Below are 16,647 nucleotides of genomic sequence, written 5' to 3' on the forward strand. Positions count from 1 at the left end.
GTGCAAGCATATTATTTCATCACATAAACATAGAAACATAGAAAATAGGAGGAAGAGTAGGCCATTCGGGCCTGCTCCGCCATTCAAAATGATCATGGCTGATCGTCTAACTCAGTACCCCGTTCCCACTTTTTCCCCATATCCCTTGATCCCATTAGCATTAAGAAATATATCTATCTCCTTCTTGAATAATTTCTAATGACTTGGCCTCCACTGCCTTCTGTGGTAGAGAATTCCACAGGTTCACCACCCTCTGAGTGAAGAAATTTCTCCTCATCTCAGTTCTAAATGGCATACTCCGTATCCTGAGACTGTGACCCCTGGTTCTGGACTCGCCAGCCATCGGGAACATCTTCCCTGCATCTAGTCTGTCTAGTCCTGTTAGAATTTTATATGTTTCAATGAGATCACCTCTCATTCTTCTAAACTCTAGTGAATATAGGCCAAGTCGACCCAATCTCTCCTCATACGTCAGTCCTGCCGTCCCAGGAATCAGTCTGGTAAACCTTTGTTGCACTCCCTCCATGGCAAGGACATCCTTCCTCAGATAAGGAGACCAAAACTGCACACAATACTCCAGATGTGGTCTCACCAAGTCCGTGTATAACTGCAGTAAGACATCCCTGCTCCTGTACTCAAGTCCTCTTGCAATGAAGGCCATCATACCATTCGCCTTCCTAACTGCTTGCTGCACCTGAATGCTCGCTTTCAGCGACTGGTGTACAAGGACACCCAGGTCTCGTTGCACCTCCCCTTTTCCCAATCTATCGCCATTCAGATAATAATCTGCCTTTCTATTTTTACAACCAAAGTGGATAACCTCACATTTATCCACATTATACTGCATTTGCCATGTTCTTGCCCACTCACCCAACTTGTCTAAATCACATTAGAGCCTCTTTGCATCCTCCTCACAGCTCATATTCCACCCCAGCTTTGTGTCGTCTGCAAACTTGGAAATATTACATTTAGTAGCCTCATCCAAATCATTGATATATATTGTGAATAGCTGGGGCCCAAGCACTGAGCCCTGCGGTACCCCACTAGTCACTGCCTGCCACCCGCAAAAAGATCTGTTTATTCCTACTCTCTGTTTCCTGTCTGTCAACCAATTCTCAATCCAGGCCAGTATATTCCCTCCAATCCGATGTGCTTTAATTTTGCACACTAACCTCTTGTGTGGGACCTTATCAAAAGCCTTCTGAAAATCCAAATACACCACATCCACTGGTTCTCCCCTATCTATTCTACTAGTTACATCCTCAAAAAACTCCAGCAGATTTGTTAAGCATGATTTCCATTTCAAAACCTATGCTGACTTTGTTCAACCCCGTTAATGCCTTCCAAGTGTTCTGTTATCAAATCTTTTATAATAGACTCCAGCATTTTCCCCACTACTGATGTTAGGCTAACTGGTCTGTAATTCCCTGTTTTTTCCTTTTTTAAATAGTGGGGTTACATTTGCCACCCTCCAATCTGTAGGAACTGTTCCAGAGACTATAGAATTTTGTAAGATGATCACCAATGCATCTACTATTTCCAAGGCCACTTCCTTTAGCACTCTGGGATGTAGATTATCAGGCCCTGGGGATTTGTCAGCCTTTAGCTCCATTAATTTCTCTAGCACTATTTTTTTTTTACTAATACTGGTTTCCTTCAGTTCCTCCCTCTCACTAGACCCTTGGTTCCTAACATTTCTGGGAGGTTATTTGTGTCCTCCTTTGTGAAGACAGAACCAAAGTATGTGTTTAATTTTCTGCCATTTCTTTGTTCCCCATTATAATTTCCCCCATTTCTGACTGTAAGGGTCCTACATTTGTCTTCACTAATCTTTTTCTCTTGACATATTTATAGAAGCTTTTACAGTCAGTTTTTATGTTCCTTGCTAGTTTACTCTCATTCTCTATTTTCCCCCTCTTAATCAATCTCTTTGTCCTCCTTTGCTGAATTCTGAACTGCTCCCAATCCTCAGGCATGCCGCTTTTTCTGACAACTTTATATGTCTCCTCTTTGGATCTAATGCTATCCCTAATTTCCTTTGTAAGCCATGGTTGAGCCACCTTTCCTGTTTTATTTTTGCGCCAGACAGGAATGAATAATTGTTGTAATTCCTGCACACATTCTTTAAATATTAGCCATTACCTATCCACCATCATCCTTTTTAGTAAAGTTCCCCAATCTATCATAGCCAACTCGCACCTCATACTTTCGTAATTTCCTTTATTTAGATTCAGGACCCTAGTTTCGGATTCAACTACTTCACTCTCCATCTTAATGAGGAATTCTATCATGTTATGGTCGCTCTTCCCTAAGGGACCCCGCACAACAAGATTGTTAATTAATCCTTTCTCATTGCACAATACCCAGTCTAGGATCGCCTGTTCTCTAGTTGGTTCCTCAACATATTGGTCTAGAAAACCATCACATACACACTCCAGGAATTCCTCCCGCACAGTATTATTGCTAATTTGGTTTGACCAATCAATATGTAGATTAAAGTCACCCATAAGATAGTTTATTGGTGGTCTTCGACCTTCCTTTGCAGATTTATTTTTCTTTTCCTGTCATGTTAGTTTCAGTTTGGCATCTATTTTCAGGTTCATTTTTTTGGGGGATATTTCTTGAGATCGACTAGCTGTTTAAAAAATAAAATACACTATGCTTTTTGACATCCTTGTCACAGACTAACTTGATTAACTGCCAATAAAACTTCCTGTCTCTATGTTTAGTTACAGCAGCCAATTTATGCCCTTTTCCACAACCAGCATAAGCCACATCATTTATGTGCACCAAGTGGCTTATTTCTTTATGTAAATGCAATAAATTTTAATAACTTCAAACAAAATAGGGTTTTTATTGACGATGACTAACAATTCAGTGGAATCAATGTAGAATGATTGGCTAGCATTAACTACACCACAGCTGGTCCAAATTTAACTTGGACTAACATGCTGCAAGTTTCCTAAATCTGCCAGCTTTAAGGGCTTCTCGAGAAAAGAGCTTTGGTAGTTTCTGTTAGACACACATAGCTGCAGCACTAAACTGCCCATAATGTGAGCATGGTTTACAGTGACTCCAGTTTTCCCTTCCTCCCTATAGGGAAATGCCAAGATCAAGAGCTCACCCTACAGGGAATCTCAAGACACAATTTCAAAGGTAGGGGAGTCTATAACGAGGGGGCACAGATTTAAGGTGAGAGGGGAGAGATACAAAAGGATCCAGAGGGGCAATTTTTTCACTCAAAGGGTGGTGAGTGTCTGGAACGAGCTGCCAGAGGCAGTAGTAGAGGCGGGTACAATTTTGTCTTTAAAAAGCATTTGGACAGTTACATGGGGAAGATGGGTATCGAGGGATATGGGCCAAGTGCAGGCAATTGGGACTAGCTTAGTGGTATAAACTGGGCGACATGGACATGTTGGGCCGAAGGGCCTGTTTCCATGTTGTAACTTCTATGATTCTATGATTCTATCAGCTAATGGCAGTGATCTAGAGCTTCAAAGTGCTGCACTGTCCCCGTCTGATACCATCTTTACCAATTATTTTTTTAAATATAGTTACATTGAAATCTTGGGATGCTAACTATCAAAGTTGAATGTCTATTGCCCAAATTGGGTTAAGTCAACAATTGGAGGTTATTATTGTCCATATATCAGCACAGGCCTGCCTGGGTGAGTTACGATACCTTGAAGCTTAAAAGGTTTTTAAAACAGATGAGGTGACCCCCTTTTTCTTTGCCACTCTTCACATATTCAAATTGGCTGGGTCCTTTAACATAGCTATTGCTTTATGGCCTCAGAACACTCAAATAATAACCTTTCCTCCAATGAAAAGGCAGGGGCGCTGCATGTATCCCTTTGCTTTTGCCTTGGCAATGGAAGCTATTTTGTTGGAACCGATCAGCCTCAACAATAAACATCAAATATTCCTTTAAGCAGCTGGCATATTCATCTACTTCATCGGTTTCCAACCCAAACTGACCAGAACTATATATAAAAAATACCACTTTGAGAGGGATACCAGGATACTTTCATGATTTCACCTTCTGATGGCTAGAGAGGAATTTCACATACCTACTTGCATTCTCCTGTCAAGGTAGGTATCCTTGGATGGGATATTCTGCCCTGGTCATGGACAGTATGGACAAATGTAGTAATGAATTCATTTGTAATCTCCCTCATCACTCTGAATAATGGAAAGCCCACTCATTAGCCTGAACACTAATTCAGGCAAGTTGCATGTCTTCTGTAACTGTCAGGTTTGCATGAAGTTACTAATTTGGACTTTGTTTCTTTACCCCTCCTCTTCTCTTTCTGGGTCTCTATCTTCTGTTACTTAATAATATATCCCTATTTCTCCTATTCTGATATGATTATTGTGATATTGTATCATTGCTTAGAATAAAACATTAAATTAAGGGACTGAGAACGGAAAAGCAAATTTAGTGTGTAAGGTGGTTTGCAACTACATTAACAAGACTTTTAAGCTCCTTCCAACATATGACCCAAAACAGACCTTTTTTTCAGGATTCCCTAAAAACTTACACAATTTGATTAGAATGTACTTAGTTTTCTTTATTTTCAGATAAGAAATAAGTGCTTCCACCATCAATTTGCAAGTTTGTTCATTGAAGTTCAATCCTGATTATATGCTATGTGACTAACCCACTTTTCATTGAACTTGAAAGAATTCTGATGAAATGGTGAGCAAAGAAGAAGCATAATTATATTCGACCAAATGGAGAATGGGCACATTGTTTTCAAAAGCAGTTACACGCCAAAGATCATCTCCTGGGGCTACAAAATGATGTCACTGTCCAGGGAAGTCTAATGAATGCCAAACAACTTAAGGCGTAAGTCCAGAAAACAGGATGTTGCCAGATGTATGCAAGGGTCAACAGACTGGAAGTCAAACCTATTTATTGCTTTCCAAAAATTATCCTGGAGTTGCTGGGGTTTCAATCATGACTGGAGTGGCCATATATTATGAATGCTGAAACCCAGATCAAATGATTATCCTAAACTCCAAATAAGCTGAATGAGAAATTAAGGCAAGTATTAACATATTTAATAAATGAGCTGTGCAAGCTATACAAATGCAATGCACAAAAAAAAAGAAAAATCTTGCATTGATATAGGACTTTTCATGACCTCAGGACATCCCAAAGCGTTTTGCAGCCTATGAAGCACTTATGAAGTGTAATCACTGTTGTAATGCAGGAAATGGCGACAGCCAATATGTACACAGCAAGGTTCCATGAACAGCAATGAGATAAATGTTCAGATTATCTGTTCTTAGTAATATTGGTTGAGGTATAAATAGCAACCAGGACAACGGGAGAACTTCCCTGCTCTTCTTCAAATAGTGCCATGGGATCTTTTAGATCCAGCTGAGAGAAAAGACGGGGCCTCAGTTTAAATCTCATCTGAAAGACAACATCTCCAACAGTGCAGCACTCCCTCAGTATTGCACTGAAGTGTCAGCATTGATTAAATGTTCTTATATTTGGAGTGAGGCTTGAACCCACAACCTTCTAACTCAAGAGGCAAGAGTGTTATCACTGAGCCAAGGTTAACACCTTGATGAAATAAGTCAAAAGCACCACTGCTTAAATTATAAAATTAGAAAAATACAGATTTAGAAAACCAGAGTACAATTTAATTTCTTGACAAATCTTCAAAGACTAATTTTTTTAAAATAAAAGATTTGTTCCAAATTTACACACAATAGTGCAGATATGTATTGGGGGGGCCAGGGGGAGGATACAAGTATATATAACACAATAAACACAAGGTGTATGAGAATTTCTGAAACACCAGAGGCTCTATGCCCTCCCTGTAAGGGTCTTTCTACAACTACATTTGTCAAGAAAAACAAAGATGTGGTACCATCACTCCTCACTTAACATTGTGAAGTGGCACCATACTAACCATGAGAGTTAGTTACGGAAGTGAAGAGGAGCAATAAATATGTAACATAGGTGGACATACCCAAAAAAAACATAATTCAGAGCTCAAAACCATCAATACGGTTAGATTTGATGTTAACTGAAGTATTCTAGGCATTATCCCTTCACTTTATTAGTTATTGACTGAATGTGAAATAGCATTTTCCTCCCCCACCACCAAACAACAGCAGTGCTATTAATTGCCACTAGTGCTGCTTCTGGCTAGATAGATCAGATGGACAATATTATAGATCACTTAGCATAAACTCATTGAATACATGGCCAGATTCAAACTTCAATGCCTATTACTTGGTCTTGAACTAATTATCTGTATCATTTTTGAATGTCAAACCACTTTCATAACATCCAGCTAACTGGTTGCTGGAAGCTTAAAATCGTAATGGTTTTTTGTGCTGTTTCTAGATGCAAAAACCTACAAAACTTCATCGGCAAGTCACAAATGTACTGTTAGAAAGACTGCATGAAAGTGGAGGAGCCACGGCCCTAGACCAGCAGCCTTCTGCATTCCACTTCATGGCTTGAAAACTATATGGTAAATTTGTATGCATACATCAGCTGATCAAATCCATATCAGTTCACTGCTAATGTAGCATGTACCTTCATGTGCAAATAGATCACAGATCCATAAAGATTTCACCACTTCATACATACTCTCTTCTGTTTTACCAGTATCACAAGTATGCTTCAGTTAATACAGTTGTGGATATTAGATGCAAAAATTACTAAGAAAACAATGGACATATATTCAGATGCCAGTTTTAAACCTGAATATACATATTAATAAAAAATACATTCCAATCCACTGTGTACTAAATTCAACAATGACATGTTTATAACTCAAAGAAAGTACACTCAATAAACCATTAGGCATACAAAGTTGCCCATATTTCTGTGGTTATAAACACAGCAGCAAAAATATGCATCCAGAATGGAAATTTTCCCTAATGCTGTAACATAGCCACTTCCTATGTTTTGGGGATGTCAAACATGCAGAGGCTCTTGTACTTCTGTAGAAGTTCATTCTTTGTGCGAACCTGATCTCGCAAATTTTGCAGCTGCAGCTGCTGCTGTTCAGGACTAACATCAATCCCAGGCATCGCCGAAATCATGTCCCGGGTGTCCTGAAGCTTGGTCTTCAGTTTATTGAGCTCTTGGTGCACATCTTGGCTGTCTTTGTCCATGCTGCACTCAACATCAAAACCAGCAGAGAAACCGTTACATGCAATACCAAATTACAAAATTTTTTAAAACAGTAACATTAGACAAAATTACTGTGACTAAAGCATATTAATATTAATAACAGAGCATAACAGACAGAATTGTTTTACTAATTCAGCAAATATAACTGTTTCAAAAGAGGTCTTTAGGCTTTACTGTATGAATAAAATACTTCAATAATCCAGCAACATCTAAAATATATCACCAATGTTTGCTAGCAATTCCTATCCGTATCTTATTAAACCATAACAAGTAACAAAGAGCAGCGAGGTATCAAAAACAATACAGCATGATGGCTCAGTGAGCAAACAAATCACATGTTGTGGTACCAACCTACAGACCAGGAAGGTCTGAGGCTCAATTCCCAGCCTGTGTCAAAATACCCAATCTCAGTATGGCAGGTAATGCTGAAACTGGTTAGCTTCAGTGTCCACAGGTTAGGAAAGGGAAAGACTGGCAGAGTTTCCATTCCTGATCACTATCTAGTAACCACAGTTGGAAAGTGCATGTCCATGGACATCAGGTGAGAACAGGTCAGACTTGGCTGTGGTGACTCCCCTATAGTTGAAAAGCTGGCCAACACTCAATATCTAGCCACTTGTTTGAGGTTCAGTGATAACTGGAAGCACCCATAGAAGCAGACCCCATCAAGAGTTACTACCATCAGTAAAGGATGGAAAAATGGGAAACTATATATAAAAAAGTTACTTGAACCAATTTATCCCCTTTTGTTTTGGGACACAGGGAAATAGGAATATAGGACTAGGAGTAGGCCATCCAAAACCTCCAAAAGAATGACTATGTAGCACCTTTCATGGTCTCAGGACATCCCAAAGCAATTTACTAATGAAGTACTTTTTGAAGCGTAGTCACTGTTGTAAGGTAGGAAACACGGCAGCCAATTTGCGCACAACAAGCTCCCACAAACAGCAATGTGGTTAACAACCAGATAATCTGTTTTAGTGGCGTTGTTGAACACAGATAACTCCCCTGATCTTCTTCGAAGTAGTACCATGGGATCTTTTACATGGGCGTTTAACGGCTCAACTGAAAGACGGCAGCTCCAACAGTGCAGCACTCCCTCAGGACTGCACTGGAGTGTCAGCCTAGATTTTATACTCAAGTCTCAGGAGTCGAACCCACAATCAATAAAACAAAACAAATTCCCCCGAACAGAGTAATACCCCAAACATCTGAATCAGTTAACCCATATTATCGGGCATCACAATACTACAGAATATGGTTTCCATAATAAACCAGCAGCAGTCCTTCCTCCTCCCCCCCCCCTGGGACAGACATAGGCCCGAATGGTACATTTTGCAGTAACACTGAGCGCCTCCCGGTGAAGCCCCGGGACGTTTACTTTAGTAGCCGGGCTCCCGGGAAACCCATACAGACCCGGGGGAGGGCGGCGAGCGACGGTTTTACCATTTAATGATGTCGTGGACAATCGGCAGGAAGGAGCAGTCTTCCTGTCTGATCGACGCCTTCGGCTCCACCGCCGCCATGATTCCAAACCGCCAACCTGCTGCGTCATCATCAGCAGACAGACAGACCCAGCGAAGGTAATAGACCGTATTCAGGATCGCGTCACTTCCGGAGATCTGCGCCGCTTTGTTTGTGTTTCACTGACTCGGGGTAACGGTGGAGAGGACACAGTAAGCCCTTTGTTTTATTTTTGGAGGCAAAGATATGCTGCCATTTTGGCCATTTGCAGTGTCATCCGAATGGAGGTAAAGCAAATTCAAACATCTTTCACAATTAATTACAGCTGTCAGTTGCAGTGGGGTTCAAAGGCAAGAAGCTATTCTCCCCCAAAAAATCCTCTCTCCACCCATACACCCCTTTCAGGCTAAAGCCTTGCTTGCAAGACTTTTTAATGTTACAAACACTCACAAACGATTAGTTCTACCTTCCTCTTCCAACCCCAGGTATCAATATTGGGCCAGATTTTGCTGTGAGTGGCGAACCGTTCGTTAGATTTGCACTTGCCCATAGATTTTCTATGGGGTTTTGCACGGCAAGTTGCTGTCAGCGGGGCGTTCAAACAGCATGGCGCACTCTACAGGGCATCTGGGACCTGTGTGAAAAGGGCAAGCAACTGTATCTCCTTAACTAATTAGATTGAAGAATCGTTAATAAGCCGCACAGAGTCTGAACCAGGAAGTGTAAGTCAGAATAGTGAATTCAATGTCAAATTAGGTACAGAAAGCAAAATAAAGAGAGGGTAAGAAAGATTAGGTTAAGAGAGAGGAAACAGACAGAAAGAAAAAGTAAAAAAAAATGTATTCACATTGATTTTTTAAAATCTCCAACAACAATTAAAAGCTGAAGGAATGAGTCTCCACATTTGTAAAAGTTAATTTTCAGTGCCAGAGAGGTTGTTTTTTTTATTCGTTCATGGGATGTGGGCGTCACTGGTGAGGCCAGCATTTATTGCCCATCCCTAATTGCCCTTGAGAAGGTGGTGGTGAGCCGCCTTCTTGAACTGCTGCAGTCTGTGAGGTGAAGGTTCTCCCACAGTGCTGTTAGGTAGGGAGTTCCAGGATTTTGACCCAGCGACGATGAAGGAACGGCAATATATTTCCAAGTCGGGATGGTGTGTGACTTGGAGGGGAACGTGCAGCTGGTGTTGTTCCCATGTGCCTACTGCTCTTGTCCTTCCAGGTGGTAGAGGTTGCGGGTTTGGGAGGTGCTGTCGAAGAAGCCTTGGCGAGTTTCTGCAGTGCATCCTGTGGATGGTACACACTGCAGTCATGGCGTGCCGGTGGTGAAGAGAGTGAATGTTTAGGGTGGTGGATGGGGTGCCAATCAAGCGGGCTGCTTTGTCCTGGATGGTGTCGAGCTTCTTGAGTGTTGTTGGAGCTGCAGTCATCCAGGCAAGTGGAGAGTATTTCATCACACTCCTGACTTGTGCCGTGCAGATGGTGGAAAGGCTTTGGGGAGTCAGGAGCTGAGTCACTCGCTGCAGAATACCCAGCCTCTGACCTGCTCTTGTTTGGCAGTAATTAAGACTTATCTCGTCGTTAAAAGAGTGCTTAGACAGGAATGGACAAGCCATAACTTTTTGTGGCGAGTTTAGTCCGTATCTACGACGTCCGTACAGGACCTTCACATTAAATACATTTGAATGGGGAGCCAGACGGTGAAATGCCGTTTTCACACAGCTTACGGAGCAGCGCCGCATCTTGAACAGTAACTTCTGGATTTTCACGTTTAACTGTGCATCTCCGTTTGCCGGAAGTTGCTGTCCAATTTGCGCATAAATAATGGTGAACGCTGTTAGCCTCACTGTTATTTTCACAGCAATATCTGGGCCATTAAAGCAGGGAAATGCTCAGTAGGTCAGTGGAGTGTTTCCAGCATTTTCTGTTTCTATTTCAGATTTCCAGCATCTGCAGTATTTTGCTTTTGAATCAATATTAAGTTTTTGTCACCAACCTTGCAACTAATACTCAGTAAACAGTCCACCTTTGAAATGGCTTCAGCATAAGGGAGAAATAATGTGCCTTTGAGGTATGTACAGATAGCCTGCTTCCAGCAAGCAGTAATCAAATTAAAGTCTTCACCAGCTGGTCAGCTATAAAAATGTCATTGAGGAATATTAAAAATATGGAGTCTTTTATGATATGAAACAGGCCAGATCTTTGATCTGTCATAATGCATTTATTCAGAAAATATCACAATGACTGGATGAAATTATGTTTTATCTGGTGGCATCTTGAACACAGTGTCCAGGTAAGATTAATTTCATAAATTACTAATAGTCAGTCAGATGTTTGTTATAACCAGCATGACTGTTGATGCAACAAGAATTCATGGCCCAGATGTTACTGGAGTGGGGCATCTCGCAGCGTACACCGTTAGTTAGACCTTTTCATGCTCCCTTCAGCTCTAAATTTTTCACACCATAACTTGCTGGAAGTATGAGCTTATAGCGGAAACAGGGCATTCTGGGACCTTAGTGAGCGGCTGGACCAACAGTCTATCTCCTTAACCAATGAGACTTAAGGATTGAGAAAGAAACAAAGAGATGACAGAGAAGGAGGGTGAATTAGAGTCAAATCTGGTACAGAAAGAGAAATAAAGAGAGGGAAAGAAAGATGGGATTGAGAGAGAGAGAGAGAAAAAAGATACAGAAAGGAAAAGTAAGAAAAAATGTTAAAATTTTAAATTTGACAGATCTCGAACAACCTGAAGGAATGAGTTTGAACAGTTTAAATTGTCTGGGCCAGTGAGGTTAGTTGGCATTGCATTAACAATTATCACATTGTTAAAAAGGTACCGGTGCTGTTAAATTCCAGCCCTAATTTCCTGCGGCGAGTTTAATGGGCAATAATGTGTAAAACCAGTAAGTTCTTAAAAAGAACGGGAAGGCTAAAGATGAGATGCCATTTGTGCAAGGCGAGCGTGTAAATCAACCAGCAAATTCTGGAGTTTCGCAATTCACGGCGTATCTCTTAATCCCCTGAACTTGCTGGCTGATTTGCTCATTAATAAGCGTGTGTTGTTAAAATGCCGTTCTTTTTCCAGCAAGATTTGGCCCATGATTGTGCTCATCATCATGGTGTCAGCTGTGGCTCACTAGTAGCACTCTTGCCTCTAGGTTAGAAGGTTGTGGGTTCAAGCCCCTCTCCGGAGGCTTCAGCACATAATCTAGGCTGACACTTCAGTACAGTACTGAGAGAGTGCTGCACTGTCAGAGGTGCTGGGTTTTGGATGAGACGTTAAACCAAGGCCCTATCTGTCCTCTCAGGTTAAAATAAAAGATTCCATGGCACTTTTTGAAGAGACAAAAAAAATACTCTTTAATTAGCTCCATTTTTAGAGCAGTGATTTGTGAGTCTGCCTTAAACTCCTGCCTGTTATAGTAACAGTTTAAAATATTCTATGGACACATTACACAGACAGGAATTTAACACACATGCACTAACCAGTGTGTTAAAAAAAATGCCAGAGGAAATTAAATGCCTGGTGTCTTGGCCAACATTTATCCCTCAACCAACATCATTAAAACAGTTTATCTGGTCATTTATCTCATTGCTGTTAGTGGGACCTCGCTGTGTGCAAATTGGCTGCCACATTTTCCTACATTACAACAGTGTCGAAACTTGGAAAAAGTATTTAATTGGCTGTAAAAAGCATAATAAAATTGGAGCTAAAGGCATCTTATTTGGTCTGTGCTTTCTTTATATCTAGGTGTGCAATATTTGACGTGCAAGTGTATAATGTTGATATTGGGTATTAAAGGTGGAAAATTCTCTCCTCCTGGCACTAACATCCCCCATTTGATAAATAACAAAACTTCAACAAAGAAAGATTAAAAAAAAAAGCATTACGAACATTCGAACAATGATGGACAGGAAAGACCTCTGGCCCATCCAGCCCATCCAACCAATCACGATACCTTGTGTATCACAATATATGCACTCTCCACGCCACACCATGTGATTTCCTGGGAGAGGCAAAAAAACAGACAAAAACCCAGGCCAATTTGGGGGGAAAGAAATCTTGGAAATTCCTCTCCGGCCCCTTTGGCAATTGAAACTAGTCCAGCAGATCACTCTAGCCCTGATGATTACATTACCTACCTTTTGTAAGAGGTGATCTCCACACCAGCCAGAAACAGGTCCAGCTCTCTGAAGGAATTTAGCGAATCGGGGTCCACCGTATGAGCCAGCAGCCTGTTCCAGAGGTCCTCTATTCTCTGGGAAAAGAACCACCTCCTGACATCTAACCCAGATCTGGCCTTGTACAACTTAAAATTTTGACCCCTGGTCCTCCCTAAAGTATTTAATTGGAACAAGCTGTCAACTGGAACTCAATCTATCCCTTTCATCATCTTACAAACCTCAATCAGATCACCCCTAAGTCTACGCTTCTCTAAAGTGTAGAGTCCCAGCTCTTTTAGCCTATTTTGATAACTAAGATGCTTTAAGCTGGGAAATAATCTAGTGGCCTTCCTCTGCACGCTTTCCAAAGCCTCAATATCACCCACCACTTGAGGAGACCAATACTGGACACAGTATTCCAAATGAGGCCTGACCGAAGTCTTGTACAAGGACAAAATAGTATGCTTTGTCTTTTAGTCAATTGGCCTATAAATTCACCCCAACACCCTATTTGCTCTAGCTATCGCTTCACGGCATTGCTCATGGACCTTTAGAGATCTATGCAGCAGAATGCCCAGCTCTCTTTCTCCACCTGCTTTAATGCTTTTCCCTGAAGGGTGTATGACACTGCACTTTTCCAAATTAAACATCATTTGCCAGTCACAAGCCCAGTCCCCCCACACATCAAGATCCGCCTGAAGCAGTCGAGCATTTACAGTCCTGATACTCGCAGAGATCTTGGTATCATCTGCAAATTTGCAGATCATGTCCCCAACACCTACATCTAGATCATTAGTAAAGAGCAACGGTCCCAACACCGATCCCTTTGGGATCATTCAAAGTGTTTATTTAGGCAAAACTGTGTGTCTGAAGTTTTCTATCTACAATCTCAGCTAGGATTTGTGCCAAATTAAGAAATGGATGACCTGACACATATTGTGCTAGTGCATGGAAATCTTGATCTGCAAATCAGAGATTCCTACGCCAGTTTGACCAGAATCATGCTGGAGATTGTTGTTCCTTGTTGATCACCTGATTACGTCAACAGGAGGCACAAATCATTTTCAGGTTTGTGCTTCATTTAAATCTGTTGTTAGCATGAATCGTTCACCCATTGGAGAGGGCCCGGACGCCAGCAGAACTATTCAACCCTGACATGCAGGTGTTCACAACTCTTCATTGCACCGCTCACTACCATGCTCCCTTTCCCCTTGCAGGACAAACTTACACACAATTCCAGGGAGGGAGCCAGCATTGAAGGAGGGACACCAACCTTTCAAGCCCTTATATCAGCAGAAGAGGCAACCAAGCATATCCTGGGCCGTGGGAGAGCCAGAGCAATAGCAGATGGTGAGGCAGGAGGAAACGTGTCACAAGGTTCTTGGCCCTCTAACCATCTTTTTCTCTTTTTGCTTAACTATCCTCCTCACTCAGCCTATAACACAGCCTGGTGCTGCATTGAGCGATCATTCATTTGCAACAACCTACCACTGTGTCTAGCTACTAACTATTTTCTCTTTCCCCTCTCTCCAGGGTCCACTTTGCAGTAGAAGAGGAGGAATAAGAATCTGCAACTAAAGGTGCACCGTAAATCAATCTTAGGCTTGCAAGCACCAGCTCAGAAATTGGCACCCTGCGACCTTTAAATAATCTTAAAGGGGTCAGCACTGGATGATGCATCGAGCACAAGTGTGCAGGAGCAAGGGCAGGGGGAGAGGACGGCTCAGGACACAGCTCATCTGAGGGCGGGCTCGAGTCCATCTCAAGTGCCCTCACCGGAAGAACAATGCATGAGTGTGTAGAAGAGCACTTAAGGCAGGCACTAGGGGGTTGCACCAGGGTGATCGATAGTAAATGGAAGTTTAAAACTCATTGTAAATTATAGTCTTTTAGGGAAATCTTGGTGTGCAGTTTGTTTGGTGAGCAGTTTGTTGGTGTTTGGGTTGAGTGCAATCTTAAGGATGTTGGTAGGACAGGGACTGATGTTGGTATGTGACTGTTGGTACAGGGGAATAAGAAGTAGTTAGCCGAAGTGCTCCTCGATGAGCTGCTGTCGAGGAGCTCTTGCAGCTAGTAGGATAGGTTGGCTTTGCCCTTCCTCATCATCCCCAGTGTCCTCCTGTTGTTCATGCTTCTCTGCCCTTATGTCTTAGCTACATCATTAAATAAATTTAAAACAGAAATAGACAGTTTCCTAGAAGTAAAGGGAATAAGGGGTTACGGGGAGCGGGCAGGAAATTGGATATGAATTTAGATTTGAGGTTAGGATCAGATCAGCCATGATCTTATTGAATGGCGGAGCAGGCTCGAGGGGCCGATTGGCCTACTCCTGCTCCTATTTCTTATGTTCTTATGTTCTTCCTCTACAGTTGATTCAATGGGTTGGCCCTTCTGGTTGGCAAGCACTATGAATCCAAACGGAAGTTTGCCAGAAATCCCCGATCAAAAATCCTCCATAGACTCACCAAATAACTTTCTGAAATGATTAATGTCAATTCCAGCATCCAAAACTTCCAAAAAAGCTGACGTAGCACACTACCAGTCAAAATTAATTAACCAGTGATTTACCTGAGCGCAGCTTATGATTCCTTTAACTATCTCTAGAAATGGCGCCCTCCTGGCTGTTTCTGCTCATGAATTCTGTGACTACAGTCGAATTAACGACTAGGACGCCAGAGTGTTTAAAATGGCATTTGGGCCCTTAAGCAAACGCAGGACCCTAATTTGCATTTTTATATAGGCGCCCGTCAATTTCAGGCGGGTGTGCTGGACGGCTAAAAGAAGACCCAATCTAAAATGGCGTTGGGCGTGATTTTAGCGTGGAATGGGCATGTGAGATCTCAACCAGATTTTCAGGGTAATTCTTTGAAGGTAAAACGGGTGAACACAAGTTGAAAATCCCCCCCTCAGGCCCCCCCCCCATCCCCCACACCATGATTCAACATCAATACTGCAAGATAATATGCTTTCTGGCTCAGAGAGCCTTCCAAATCCATTTTCCAGATGATATAACTTTCACTTTCATTAAATATACCTTCATGTCATTTTTTTCTTTGTAAATTATCCCTTATCTTTTGTCAGTCCGACCTAGCCATTGATTTATTGAATGAGTGGGCGTCAGTCTGCACCCAGACTGCTGCTGACACTCCTGTAGTCAGTCATCAGGAGTTAAGAGCCTCTTGGTATGATTCTGCACTTAATTTTTTCTCTGCCCTGCAGTGATGCTGCGGCTTTTGTTAGAAAATACACAACTTGATGCAGCTGTGATGGGAATTGAACACAGTGGGGGTAATTTTCACTTAGGGCACGGGTGGAAAACTGGCAATTGCGAATCGGCTGCCCATTACACACCTGACCGATTTTCATTTCCATCGACTTAAAGGTAAGTAAAGTTAACAGTTTACATTCCAATATTTACCAGTTCATAAGATTCCCAAATACAAGTTTTGAGCTTCCCCAGGGCATTCCTCTAAGAATTAAGATTATTAGTTGATCTCCTGTGGCAGGGTGAAGAAAGGGCTTATGATATTGATCTTTGTTACCTTGATATCCTAAAGTATTGGTCCTTAAAGCATTGGAAATGGCGAAGCTCCTACTAATGTGAAATGTGGATGAAAAAAAAACTCAATAAAGAACAGAATTTTAAAAATGTTGCAATGTCTCTTTCTTGTTACTTGCACAATGCAGCCTCAGCAAGAAGGCCCAATCTGTGCATTTATTTATTTATTTAAGATGCGAAAGGTTAATGTTTGCAAAACTACTTATATTGCCAGTTTGCATCAAATGCCATCGAAGCTTCCAGGGTTAGTGGATTTTTCATACCAACTCTCTCAAAAGAAGTACAAGTTTTTT

General features: G+C 41.7%; 1 protein-coding gene across 1 annotated transcript; it reads right to left on the reverse strand.

The window, feature by feature from the left end:
• Nucleotides 1-5,042: 5,042 nt before the first annotated feature.
• med9 (mediator complex subunit 9) lies at nucleotides 5,043-8,719 on the reverse strand. Its single transcript, XM_068003164.1, has 2 exons — nucleotides 8,612-8,719; nucleotides 5,043-7,147 (listed from the first exon to the last, which is right to left on the reverse strand). Exons 1-2 carry the CDS (start codon nucleotides 8,689-8,691, stop codon nucleotides 6,931-6,933), a joined length of 297 nt encoding a protein of 98 aa, XP_067859265.1. The 5' UTR covers nucleotides 8,692-8,719; the 3' UTR covers nucleotides 5,043-6,930.
• Between the last annotated feature and the right edge of the window lie 7,928 nt (nucleotides 8,720-16,647).

This window comes from Heptranchias perlo, chromosome 22, assembly GCF_035084215.1.
Source record: "Heptranchias perlo isolate sHepPer1 chromosome 22, sHepPer1.hap1, whole genome shotgun sequence".
NCBI classification, from domain to species: Eukaryota; Metazoa; Chordata; class Chondrichthyes; order Hexanchiformes; family Hexanchidae; genus Heptranchias; species Heptranchias perlo.